Source organism: Oreochromis niloticus, linkage group LG11 (assembly GCF_001858045.2).
Source record: "Oreochromis niloticus isolate F11D_XX linkage group LG11, O_niloticus_UMD_NMBU, whole genome shotgun sequence".
Classification (NCBI taxonomy): domain Eukaryota; kingdom Metazoa; phylum Chordata; class Actinopteri; order Cichliformes; family Cichlidae; genus Oreochromis; species Oreochromis niloticus.
The window spans coordinates 6,002,147-6,016,143 of NC_031976.2; the positions used below are offsets into that span (position 1 = coordinate 6,002,147).

General features: G+C 40.5%; 1 protein-coding gene across 5 annotated transcripts in view; it reads right to left on the minus strand.

Annotated features, from left to right (window-relative positions):
• vps13b (vacuolar protein sorting 13 homolog B) overlaps positions 1 to 13,997 on the minus strand; it is a 300,414-nt gene that overhangs the window by 29,884 nt on the left and 256,533 nt on the right. For all 5 annotated transcript variants that reach the window (XM_005456766.4, XM_013275644.3, XM_005456763.4 and 2 more), the window contains exon 46: positions 13,279 to 13,440. In XM_005456766.4, the coding sequence (XP_005456823.1) occupies positions 13,279 to 13,440 (162 nt within the window). The remainder of the gene's footprint in view (positions 1 to 13,278; positions 13,441 to 13,997) is intronic.

Genomic DNA, 13,997 nt, shown 5'->3' on the forward strand with positions numbered 1-13,997 from the left:
TGAAACACTGAAAATTTGAACATTTACACTTTGGGTAGTTGCTTCAACATGCTGAACATTTACTCAGTGTGTTTAAAGAAAAACAAATTACTCCTGAGGTCAAAGGGCATGGGGGGACCCTGGTCAAGACCTTATGTGCTTCTCAGCACTGCAGTCTTTTCTTAGTGTTTGAAGACAGATTTTTTTACAATAACATTCTTAATCAAAGCCTGAATTCACTCTCTACAAGATCTGTCATCCTCTCTGTCAGCTGCATGGAAATGAGTTACATTTCTGAGATCTCCTACTTGGTGCACATACTCAGAGGGGTCTTAACAGCCAGGTGGCAGAGGTTAAGTTTAAGCCTTAAGGTGGAGAACTTTATTACTGAACCAAACCTTTACAACATTACACACAATTTCATAATCAAGCCCAGCTAAGAATATTGTGATCTGAGGAAAACTGAGAAATGAACTGTAATGTGTTTGGCATTCTACTCCCATGACTTAATACTGATACCTTTTCACTTCAAAGCTCACCTCAGGTCCTATAGATTAGAACTCAGTATTTATATTATAATACTTTCATTAGAGTAGACTGGTGACAATAACGGCCCAAACCTTGCAAATCTTGTGATGGCAAAGCCACCGGAGACCTCTGCCGTGCGTTAGCACCATCTGTGAGGATGGATTTGCAATTTCAACACTTCTCTCTGCTTTAGCTCCTCTGTCCCTTCCTCCCCCTGTCTCTGTGCACTTTATCATGCCTGTGGCTCAACTTGACCTTTAAAGAAGAAGTCATAATAACATTTCTCCTCAGACTTCAAACAGTTACTGCTGCTTTTGTTTTAATTCATCATGTCTCTGACTCAAGCAGTAGAAGAAAAAAAAAATCCAGCAGTGACACATATGAACTGGATGTGTAGGACAACACGAATGAAAAATAAGAAGTTGTTTTGCTTCTCTGTGACGTATTCAACTGTTGTGACACAGAAAACCCAGCCAGCCACATGTGACTGATTTATACACACGGATGAGGCCTCGCCTTACACCAACAGTGTTCAACTGAATAAAGACTCAGCATTTATGGGGAAAAAAAGATTTTATTTTAGGCCCCCCCAAAAATGTATTAATCACACTGTTCTTTAATTAGTCAACTTAGCTTAATAATTTCATTTACTTTATGTATCATTTTATATAGAACTTTATTGGTACACATACTGTAGGGAGCAAGGTGCAAAATAAAAGAAAAAGATGACTGTAACACATGGAGATGACCCTAAATAGAGAAAGAGCTCATCTTTTACACATTTTTTTCATATGAGTTGTGGCAACCCCAGGCGTGTTGACAAACCATAACATCTGCTTTATAATTTGAAGATCTCTGACCTCACGAAACAAAATGATGACATACACCCCAGGGCTCGAAATGAGAGTAAAGCCCAGTGATGCAAACTGACAAGACAAGGCCGGTATGCCAAGGTGAAATAAAGTGAAAACTGAGTAAAAGTTAAAGGGTCATTGTTAACACCCCCCCCCCCCCCCCCCCCCCCCACACACACACACACACACAAAGCCGCCGCCCCAAAACAAACAAACAAACAAACGCATGCAACAACAACATCAACTACTCACACTTTATTAGGACAAAGGACAAAGACAGGACATGTATCTATGTCAACTCTATAAAACATCATACAAAAACCAGAGGTTATGCTGTAGCCTTCAGTTTGTAAGTTAAATATGAATCTCATCTAGAAATAAATATTTTAACAAGAAACTCCAACACTCACTTTCAGCAGCTGGCCCGAAGCAGAAGATTTTTTTTTGTCCAAAAACAACTGAGGACCCATTTATTATATTGTGATAATTTCCCAAGATGGGTATTGAGTGTTAAAGAAATGTGAAATTGAAATCTCACTCTCACTTCATTTCCCTTTAATCCTCAGGGGGAGAGTGTGATTATGGCTGATGATGGACACTGCTTCACTCCAGCACATTGGAAGGCTACAACTATGCTAAAAGAGTGATCTTCATGGGAATAATTGAATGTATGTGGATGTTTACAAACTATTGTTATTTTCTGACAGCACTTTCATGTACTCTAAATATTCTGCCATGTGTCACTTATGGTGTGTAGATTTTAACCATGGTGATATCTTGTTTTTTTTTTTAGTTTCCAATAATAACTCTGGCTTCAAATCACAACGTAATCAAAATACAAGCAATTATCCAAATTCCTCAAATTTTATTTGACCTGATAGATAAATAAAACACTTTAAGTAAACATATTTTCTAGTCATTAAAATAATCAAACAACTACCCATCTTGACTGTTTGGAAATTACTTTACTGTAAGTTAGTCATATGTCTTTAGGTCTGACAGTACATCCCGGTTATATCAAAATGATGAGTGACATGTTTGTCCAAATATGCTAATATAACTAAGCAACAGATTATTCAGCTCGGCTCCATGGTGATGATTCATCTGACAGATATTAAAATAGGTTCAGTCACTCTTGCTTAAACTACATTAACTCTGTTTTTTTAGTCTGACATCTTCGATCATGCCGCTTAAATGTTTTTGTAACTGAGTTGTACTGGTCAAATATGGTTGTTCTGGATTTTTCCAAAATGACCACACTACTTGGTGATGTCTTACGATTTTTGGGAAGACTGAAACAGTCAGGCCTGGTGAAGCATTTTTGGGACATGACAATCTGACCATCTTCTGTTTGGTGTTTTCTTTTCTGCTTTTTTTTTTTGGAAACTTCAGTGACAGACTGGCTACTTGCTGATAGTGTGGGATGTCACTGTTTCCCCTTATATGAAAGTTGAAGTTTTATATGGTTTAGAAATGACCACCTCACCGCTGTTTACTTACTTTACCACATTCAAGAAAAAAACAAAACAAAAAAGAAGATAAAGCAATACATTCCATCCAAAAAATCCACAATGAGAAGTGCCAGTGCCTCTACACTGAACCGGACTTTCGGGTTAAATCTATTCAGGATTCAACCAAAGTAAATATACAGTGAGGTCCAGTGGTGTTCTACCAGGGCAAGCAAGTCGGAAGTGCTTGTCCGTTGAAATTTAAAAACAGATATCATCATCACTGTCAAAATCTACAATCGAGAGACACCTGTAAACACAGAGACAGTGTGCAAAACACTGGTTACACTCATAAACAGCAAGGCCAGATTAGACTTTGACAGAAAACATTGAAAAGACATACCACACTATTTGTCAAACATGAAGGAGGCAACGTTAGGATATGGGCTTGTATGACTTCCAGAGGTATAACGCCACTAGACGTCTGATAGAAGTGTCAGGATGAACTGTTAAGTGTACAGGGCCATATTCTCAGATTCATCCAAATGCTGCAAAACTGATCAAACAGCTCTTCACAGTGCAAATGGATAATGACCCAAAACTGCAAAAAAAAAAAAAAAATCAAAAGTTTCTAAAGGCAGGGAAATTGAGTTTTCTTCAACGGCCAAGTCAGTCACTCAATCTCAGTCCAGTAGAACAAGATTTTACGTACTGAAGAGCTAAAGACAAAGAGACCAACAAACAGGCAGGAACTGAAGGTTGCCTAAGTAAAGGCCTATCCAAGCATCTCAAGGGTGGAAACATTCCACCATGTCCATGGTTGACAGACTTCAGGCAGTCACAAACCACATTTTTTTAGTTTTAAAACCAGTCCTTATTTTTAAAATGATCTCAGTTCATCTGTTCTATTCATTTACTGGGGGATGACATGTAAAATATCAGTAAATGTTTAGACATTTGAATTAATTAATGAATTCAAGCTGAATTTGGTTTTATAGCGAACCAGGTGAGTATGGTAATATTAGCAAATATCTTGCACTGAAGTAAATTCCCTAATGCTAAGTCAGTACGAGTTCCTTTTCTGTTTTAATGCCACAGATGGCCTGTATAAAAAAGGCTTCAAAAACTTTAAAATGACAGGTCTTCACAGTCACCGTGCACCAACTAAACTTAATAATGGTGCTTTGATATATGTTTTCAAAACAAAGAGTTTGGTGAAATTATGACTAATCTGCAAGTAACAGAGAGAGTGAACAGAAGGATGAAATTACAAACCACACATAATATCACTGAGACCATGTATGGTCTTAATACAAGATCAACACCATGTAAACGTTGTGAAATCACATCACCCACATTTTAGATTACCATGGAAACTAGATGCAGAAGCCAAACATATGACCAACACATTTAGTGGTGTTAACTTCTGAGAATTACCACCCCCAACTTGCTAAACTGTAAATTATACTCAATGAGTCAATCAAACCATCAGGCTCCCTTATGGGTACGATGTCATGTCTACTGCCCAGTTCATCGCTTAATCTTTTCCCAGGAGAAAATCATTAGCAACAAACTTTCCTGTAAAAGACAGTAACAGATCTGTCAGTCACAGCCAAAGGACTGACTGTTAACTTCCTGGTAAACACAGACTCATTGCGTACTTCATATGGCAAACACTCAAGTGTCTGCTTTGATAATGTGGGTGTCACGACCAACATAGGAACCAATGGCAAACACAAACGGTAAAATATACATAAAATCTCTCTCTCTGAGTTCTACCCATGAATGCACACACACAAAAACACCATATACCCTATGACCCATGCGCTACTCCAGACAGAATGACTCACTCTTGCCACTATAACCACTATCTGTCTATTGTCCTCAACAGGAATGTGCTTGGGTGCACACAATACAAATTAAGTCTATGTCTGCAGCGGAGATGCAATTGGCATTCTTCGATGCTACACAGACAGGCTGACAAAGCTGCAGTGGTCAATGGTTGTCTCCCCATTAATACCATTCCTTTATTTCATCTCTCTCAGACTATAATAGGAGATTTGAGACATGTGGAGCAGAGGTATCAACACCAGTAGCTTTGCACACAAGTTTCTATAAAAGGCCTGAGGAAGCTGCGGCATGTCTTAGATGGCTGATTAAAATCATGTGAATTCAATGTCATGTGACAAAAGTTTAAAAATAGCTTGACAAGTCTCTGTAGTGCCTATCTTATTTAATATTATACAGACAGAGATGAAAAAAGAGGGATGTGGAACAGAGGCCCGTCTTGTCTGGGGAAATTACTTTGGGACCAGGGAGCTAGCTGGCCACCTAACAAATGAGAAACAGGTTTCTATCCAGACAACAAAACAAAAGAATATGTATTACTTTGTCCTTTAAAAAAAGAATATGTATTAAAAGAGAATTACGACAGAGAAAAGACACAACAGCATCCATGCCAGGGCAGTGAGGGCTAACCCATGTAACATGAGGGAATTATGGTGGCTTCACAGCTGTCTGTAATGCTTCTCTCCTCCTTGGCTCCCTCTTTCTGACAAAAGAAGCAAAGCAGCTCAACATCAAAGCTCAGATTTGCAAGTCTAAGAAGCGGTTTGAGAGCTCGAAGAAGCTTCAGAGAAAAGGCACTGTGTGGGTCCGTGGTTGACAGAAGGGACATTAAGAAATTTATGCTTGACTAACATACTTCAATAGTTTTCCCTTGGTTTTTTACTAAGGCATCTTAGACATGCAGGGCCTCAAGTCTCCAGGAGACGCAGACGCGGCAAGTGCTTGAACCAAATGAAGAGAACTGACAAAAGGAGCTCTGTCTGAGAGGAGAGGATAAAAACCGCACAGCACTGGGATATGTAAGTCAATGTTTAAAAACCCCTCAGCAGGACATAAACCTCAGTGTCTAAATACACTCACTGGCCACCTTATTACATAAAACTGCCCATTAGGATAAGCATCTTATCAGCCAATCATGTGACAGCAACTCAAAGCATTTAGTCATGTAAACATGGCGAGGCCAACCTGCTGGTCTACTGCGATTTTCCCACACAACCAATTCTTGGGTTTACAGAGAAGGATCCAAAAAGAGAAAACATCCAGTGAGCAACAGTTCTCTAGGTGAAAAGAGTCCTTTCCGAGTCTCAGGGTCTTGTGTGATCTGTGAGAGGCCACTGGGATAAAACAGCCATGCAACCCAGTGGTGCTCCTGTGGGACTAGCCATAAAGCACCAGGTGCTGTCCATGGTGCTGAACCCAGGGCAGCACCAGAGGGACCTTAATAATCACAGTCTTCACCTGCACCTCCCCTATGGTCTGCTTTAGAAGAGAATCAAGAAGGAGGCTGGTTCAGGAGCATTAAGCACAGAAAGAGGGGCTAACTGAAGTCAACTCTTTTAGGACAGCTAACCTGTCTGGAGTGATGTCCTCAGCATTGGAGAGCATATTAATTGGATGACATCCTACCATGGAGGCCACATAATACCATTACTGTTAGTCGTACAACTGCATTCAACCAAGGAGCTTATCAAAATAACAAAACTTAGTTCTAGTGCCATCTTGTAAAATTACTGCATGCAAAATGTTCCGTTTCTCTAGTGAAAAAGCAAAACGAACTAGGACTCACTGAAGTGAGGAGGTTCCTTTTGGGGTTTTGAATGCAATACTAATAACATTTTTGTTTAAGAGAAGGATTTAACGCTTCTGTAATGCATTAAACAGCATTTTACTGTAGATCAAAGATCAAAGGCTTGTGATACATGTCAACATTTTTAATGATTTACATTCTTTATGAGTGTTTAACCTCCACTGTCTTGTATCCTGTCCACACCTTATAAAAACATCAGCTGTGGTGAGGAACCCTATTCTGTACCTGAAATCACAGCGCAATGACGGCTGGTATATTTGTTAAAACTGGGATCCCAAGTGAAAAAACTCTGTCATCACCATGTGGCCCAACGTAATCGAAACATACCAACAGGTTTGTCATGTGATGATCAGTCAGTAACGGTTCTGCTGCACAAAAAAGGGTTGCACGCCATTGCTTAAGAGCCTTTGTTGTCATTTCAAGGCCCAGAATTTGATGTAGAGGATGATATAATTTGTAAACTGCTAACACATTGGAATGTTAAAAAAGATTTACAACAGAGATTCCAGCAGCACGGTGCTCATCAACATGATAATTAAATTAATGTCTTAATAACAGAGGAAAAGCTTCCTTTGGGACAGACTACACAGGCAGTAGAATTATACAAATATACAGTCTATACACAAAGAGTGTCATGAGAGACCAATGACTCAACACATCTACATGAGTGGAATCATAATAAAATCTCCAAGAGTGTCAGTAAGAATGCAAAAACAGACTCCCCCAAATCCTTGCTTGAATTTGGAAGGAAGAACAGGAATGACATGTACAAAGACAAAAAGAAAGCATGTGGTGAAGGAGAAGTCCGTCTTCACTGCATTTCTCATGAAAATCTTGACTTTGGCAGCCGTGGTGTAGAGCTGATGAATGTAGTACTTTTTTCAAGTTGAATGGAGACCAAAAGGTGGGTTGCAGAAAGCTGATAATGATTCCCCAGAATATATTCAAAGTAACTGATTTCAAAAAATTACTGGCAACCACTGATTGCCGAAACATTTTTCTTTGTCTGTGCAATGTAACAGGGGCTGAGGTTGAGGTTCAACTTCTTGAGACATACCACTTTAATCACTAATCAAGTGTGCTCCCAACAAACACTGCTGGGGATAAATGTTTCATCCCTCCAGTGACATTTCCTTAAAACAAACACTAACAAAAGCAACAGTTTCTCAACAAAAAAAAGAATTCTTGTTCTGCCTGAGAGTTTAAAAAGGAGCAAGAAGGGAAATGGGTTAGAGGAGATATGTATATGGGCCTACTGGATGCTGAGGCATAGAGCACTAATACGCATAGTAAACTGATATACCTTTGAGAATTATTAGACTTGTACACTGGAGGTCCAACTGTAGAAGAAACTGCTGGTGGGATGAAAAGGCAAAGGAAACTTGGAGGTAAAGTGTATTATTTGTGGTCTGGAAGGAAATTTTTTAACCATTCAGGGAACATGAGATTACTACTCACCTTTGACCTTTAGGTGTAGTGATTAGTATAGATGTAATTCCTTGTGGCATCTAGATACAAGTAAATCCCCAAAGAACTGTATTAAGCTGCCTTAAAGGACGCAACAGTGAATTGCTGATGAAAAGAGCAAAGTGTATAACTACTAACCACAAATGCATCATTATTAAGAAGTTACAGCAATAGCTAGACAAAAAAAAACAAAAAACCTTGCAATAAATAAACATACAAACTGGGAAAGTGCGTGAGTTTGGCTTGCATATTGTCTGGCACGCTCTGTGTGGACCTGGCCAGGACTACCAAAGAGTATGCACAAAGCTGATCATTGTGAAACCTGATAGTGTTAGTGAGCTGACATGGAAGCACATGAATACATGTAAGAAACAGTATCTGTATATCCAAGTATACAAGTTAAAAGGATAACTTCCAGCCTGAAGAAGGAATGTTACAGCACGACACTGGTTTCAAGCTGGGACAAACACACAAATGTTTAAAGCACCCTGGGGAGGAATTTCAAATGTATCTCTAAAGGTGGACTAAAAAATTATTATTGTTTTACAGAGGAATGTTTAGCAATGTGCTGCAACATCTCTTCTTGTGTAACTCAGTGTTACTAAATGGATAAACTTTTTCTCATAATTCAGTGTTCATCTCTAACTTTTTATTTTCTTCTCCTATTTATATTTTAAGGTAATGGTTAAAAGCAAAAGTCAGTGTGTAAAGATTGTCTATCCTTAGATCTGTGTTTGGCAAAGAGTCAGGATTGTCTTCAGGGATTAAGATGGAGAGCACTCCCTTTTCTTTTAGTTTCCTCATGCTCAGTCTGCAAGTGGGTGAACCTGAGTGGAGCTGAGATAACCCTCAGGGTCAACTGGAGTTAAAGTGGCAATGTTGGATGAACAGCATGACTAAACCACTTCACTTGAGGGCAGTGTTTCTTAATCATTGAGTCTTGATAGATTCCAGCAAAAGACCAGACACATTTTAAGGATGAGATTTGTTTCTTTTGAGTGACGAGCAGCAAACAATGAACCCTTCTGAAAACTTAAAACACTTGTACAAAACTGCGACACATGAGCAACAGGGTTCACACACAGACAACTATTCATATATACATGTTCACACACAGCTTCCACTGATGTAACACTGCTCTCTCACTCTCCTCTGCCTCTCTTTCACACACACTCTCATACCAAATACCACCCTGTCATGCCTGCTTCCAAAAACACGGCCAATCTCACCGCAAACTAATAGTCCTGGGCTGCTATCTTCCGCACATTACCCCTGGGAACCGCATGCACGGACGGCCAACACAACACTGACACTCCCACACAAACACTAACACATGGAGCAACACCATACATCACAGACATACACAGACACACTAACACGCAAAGACATGCATTCAGAGAGAGACACTCTACTGTAGAAGCCTGCTCATGGAGTAAATCACAATTTATTCAAATAGGGAATATTCCTTGTAGGCACTTAAAAAGTCCTTCTCAAATCCAGGGGGCTTTTTACGCCCCTCTCCCTGCTAACCACACTAACCACAGGGATTTCCATCAGCCAGGCTGTATCCTGTAACGAGCAGCCAGATATTTCAACCATCCACACCACACGCCAGAGCCTTGAAAAACAGCAGGGTGGGGATGGTGAGTGTGTTTGTGCGAAATATAAACTGTACGTAATTAGAGAAAGATCGTGTAGTTGTATGCATGACCATCCTGAAGGTTTTTAACAGATGTATTAATTTAACTGTATGTATTCCTTTATCCGTTTCTCTCTCTCTCTATTATATGACATGCAGAACATAATGGTACACTGCATATAAAAATTAGGGAAATTATGTGTTTATAAACATTTTCGCATTGGCTGGGAAATGCTGGGGTGTGAAGGCATGCTAAGCTTGAAAGGGAGAGACTATACTGAGAGGCCTGACAGACTCCAGGCCTTAGGAAACATTTTATTACAGTGTGTATGTATGTGTGAGTCTCAATGTCCACACACGGGTATGAATTTGCTCAAGTGTTAGGCGAGAGTGGGCTCTAAGGACGTGACTGCCTCAATCGACCCTTTTAATAAGTCTTATGGTTCTGAGTGACAGGAGAGATGGGGTGGTAGAGAAAGTGGAAGGGAGAGAAACAGAGGAGCAGTGAGAGGGAGTGTGACCTGAGCTTAGGTTCATGTTTCACTACGAAAACAAACTACTTTAGTGTTCTTCGGAGAAAAGTGAGATACTCGAAGGTATGACAACACCGTATGAAGTGTACATTAGTTAGATGGCTCAAGATTACACACATTAAACACCTCTCGTTCGTACAGGAACAATATAAAGGAGATTGCGGCACTTTAAATATGCCTCACTGTCTAAGTTCAAGCTGAAACAACAGCCTGTCTAATCACATAAATGGCCTTATTCCATCTCTGACTCTTTCTATATGTATGAACTGGAGACAGGACTGGAAGACTTCAGGTGCAGCAATGTACTCATGATAAATGGGGTTGCTTGTGCATCATCAACAGACAGAAAAGCAAAAGAGAAATGGGAAAGGTGGGAGGAACAGAACAGAGAGTGAGCAGACATGTTTTTGGCGGTGCTGCCATTGTAGAGGAGTGTTGAGAGCATGGCTCATCTTTTGCCCCTGCTTCCATTTTTCCATGTCCTCTTGTTTTTCTCAAGTAGTACTGTGCAATATCCCCTCTGACAACTCTGTGCTCCTCTCTTTTTGAATTTTTCATATTTCCCAGTTGATCACTTCCACAATCTTTTTCTCTACCCATCCTCCTCTTTTCAAGAGGACGTCATGTCTAGTGTGTTCTCAGGGGAGCTCAAGAGAGGAACAGGCATAGATTACTTTACAAAAGCATATTAGTAGCTGTGGCTTATGAGTGTGTGACTGCCTGGGGGACAATTCAACTGGGACACACACATCATACCAAAACCATGAGGACAGGTCAATGGCCTTGCTCACCGACATCCCCCTGGCCTCCCAGCAAAGACAATACTGCATGTACAGATACATACGAACTGGGATAGTAGTTTGAGGGTTGATGCACTGGATTGTAAAACTAAGTAAGGAAGCACAATGATATAGTTAGGAGACTGGACAGAGTTAAACTAGACATGTTGACAGAAAGATGTGACCATGGATAATGTCAGCAAACTGAATGGAACACAAAAGCAACTGTATGGACCAAATAGAAAGGAAGTAGAATGACCAAGACTTCATGAGTAGTTCCCTCCCAGAATCATCCATAAGGACAACACCTACTGGGATGAGATGGAAACCAAAAGGACAAAGTTGCCTTCTAGCCAGTCACAGGACAGACAGGGAGTCAGCACCAGGACTAATGAGCTTAGCCAACATGGCTGTGAACATCAGAACAGATGAATAACATCAGGAGAAAAGGAAAGGGACAAGTACTAGTTGTGCATTTGGGATGAGAACAGCACAATATCTAAGTGAGACCAAACAGTGTAGGAGCCAGAGACTGTGCAGGTATACTGATCTCATATAGGAATAAAGAGAGACCAGGACTGAGCCAGCAACAAGGGAATGTTTGCTAACCTATGGCTCAGGGTGTGAGGCCTGGAATGGATTTTGGGTTGTGTTTGGTGGGTCCTTGCAGAGCATGGCAAGAAGAGACACAGAACTATGCATAGCATTAGAGTATAACCAGTATGAGTGAGGTAATTGTACCGTGGCTCCCAAGCTGCAAAGTGCTAATGGATATAATTTGAAAAGTTACAGCAACAGAACATGGTGATGACAGCGCATGAAAAAGTGGAGTGGAACTGATGTATAGCGTGGTTATTTAAAGTTAAACCAAAGTGATACGCTCTGCCTCAATGCTGAGCAGGGTTAGAGTATTCGTGAGCGTGGGGGAGGGTCAGGTGATGAATGAGAGAGGATTTGGTGGTAGGACGTTATAGCTAAAAATTTCCACATAGGATTAGTATACATATACAATAACAATAAAACTGGAGACAGTTAAATGGGATACGCAGACAAGAGGACAGAAGATCTTGAGTTGAAGTCATGAGCAGACTGACAGATAGAGGAAAACTTAAAGATGATGGTTTGTGATGGTCAGAGCTGTTTTAGACACTCCACGGCATCGTGGGACTTAAGCAAAACCACTTACATCTCAGCCTGGAAACTGATTTGTAATAGTGAAAAAAAACCCACTTCCAAGTAACCATTAAAGAAATACAACCCTTTTCCTTATCAGTGTCACTATTATTATAACCTCAAAATGTAATTAGGAGTGTTTGCTACAATTTGCTGAGGCGGACACATTGGCAAGCTTTTTATCGTGAAGCTCAAAGTTAGCTGAGTGTTTTTGGCAAAGCTGCACTATTTCTTATTTATCTAGTTTCACAAATCATGTTCATCTTGAGAACACATATTTCATATACCACAAACACATGATGGAATAACACATGACAGAACTATCTTGGAATCGCATTCTTCATCTATGATGACATATGGCCCATTCGGACAATTCTTCATCCAAAATATCCTTGAAAATACCGAGGTCATTTTGACTCACTGCAGGAATTAAATGTGGTGTTCACTGTGCTGATATGCCAGATTGCCACTCATGCACTGTGTGTGTGTGTGTGTGTGTGCGTCTGTAAGCAAGAGTGAGGTAAGAGCACAGATTAACCATGGTCGATGATTAATACAACTTGACTTACTGACTTACTGCGAGCAATTATGGCCATGTCTTTTCTCAAGCTTGACTTTCTCACACTCGCTGTGGAACGCATGGGGGTCCTGAAACATGTGTGCACCAAACACACACATATGCCACAGATCGCCAGCCCACCCTCCACTCAACCTCAAAACCACAAAGGGTTAAATATAATCAATCTTCTTTAACAATGCTGTCAGGGCACTGTCTGAGAACACTGACAGAAACACACAGATACCCGCTGCACAATCGTGTGTGTGTGTGTGTGTGTGTGTGTGTGTGTGTGTGTATACACCTCTTACAACTTTTGCACAGAAATTGTGTGTGAGCCATTCTTTTTACACATATGTACTGTATGTATGTATGCAGTATGTGTGTATTCAGGTGTCCATTTGTATATGGTTCAGAATGTGTGTGTGTGTGCTCGCTGTTTCCATAATTCTGCACAATGTTAACGCTCTGCGTTCCAAAGTAAATATCTTAATCATGTGCTCTTGTCTTTTATGACGACTGCTGATGTCCAAAAGTTTTATGTGCAGGAGCATGCATGTGTGCATGGCTCTATTCAAAATCAACCAAAACAAGTCTGTCGGTCATCAGACATTTCATTAAGTATGGGCTATGTATGCTTGCTCGAGTGTGCGTGTGTGCATGCTACCTGAGGCGATTTGTGGGATCTCCAGCTGTACTGGTGGCTATGGAGGCTGGCCAGGAGCACGTTCTCATCAGTGTCCACCTGACCAAAGCGCAGTGTCTCATGCGTGTCATTACAAATAACATAGTGGCTGTAGAGCAGCTCCTCAGCCTCTGCATTCCCATTCTGGCAGAAAAAAGAGAAAGATGAGTGGATGAGGTGGGACGACAAAGAAGAAAGGAGAAGGAACAGGAAGGACATAAAAAAAATGCATTTATTTGGGGAGTGTGCATTTGTTGTGAGTGTCAAAACACATATACATGTGTCAACAATGCATGTATTAATAGTCTTAACAATAAAGAAGGAAATTAGTGATATTATCAGTGGAGACAACAAAATTTTAAATGGGGAGTGGTTGATCATAGCCTGACAGATATTCCAGCTGGACCAATCTGACCTCTGACCTCTCCAGGAGGCCCGTCTCTTTACCAATCCCTTAAATTTTTTAAAATCCTTTTTTTGAACAGCTAAATGTTGCCAGTTTGCACCTCCTGGAAACTAAGTGGGCTGCTGAGTAGGCATTCCTGTTAGTAAGTATTATCCCTATACTGTGTGTGTGTTGGAGGAAACAATATGATGGAGTCTGGCCCACCTACAAGACCAAGTCAATTTGAGAACCGCACAGAAAGTCTTGCGAGTCATACAGGGATGCTGTCCACTCATACGTCACCTTGCATGCAAGA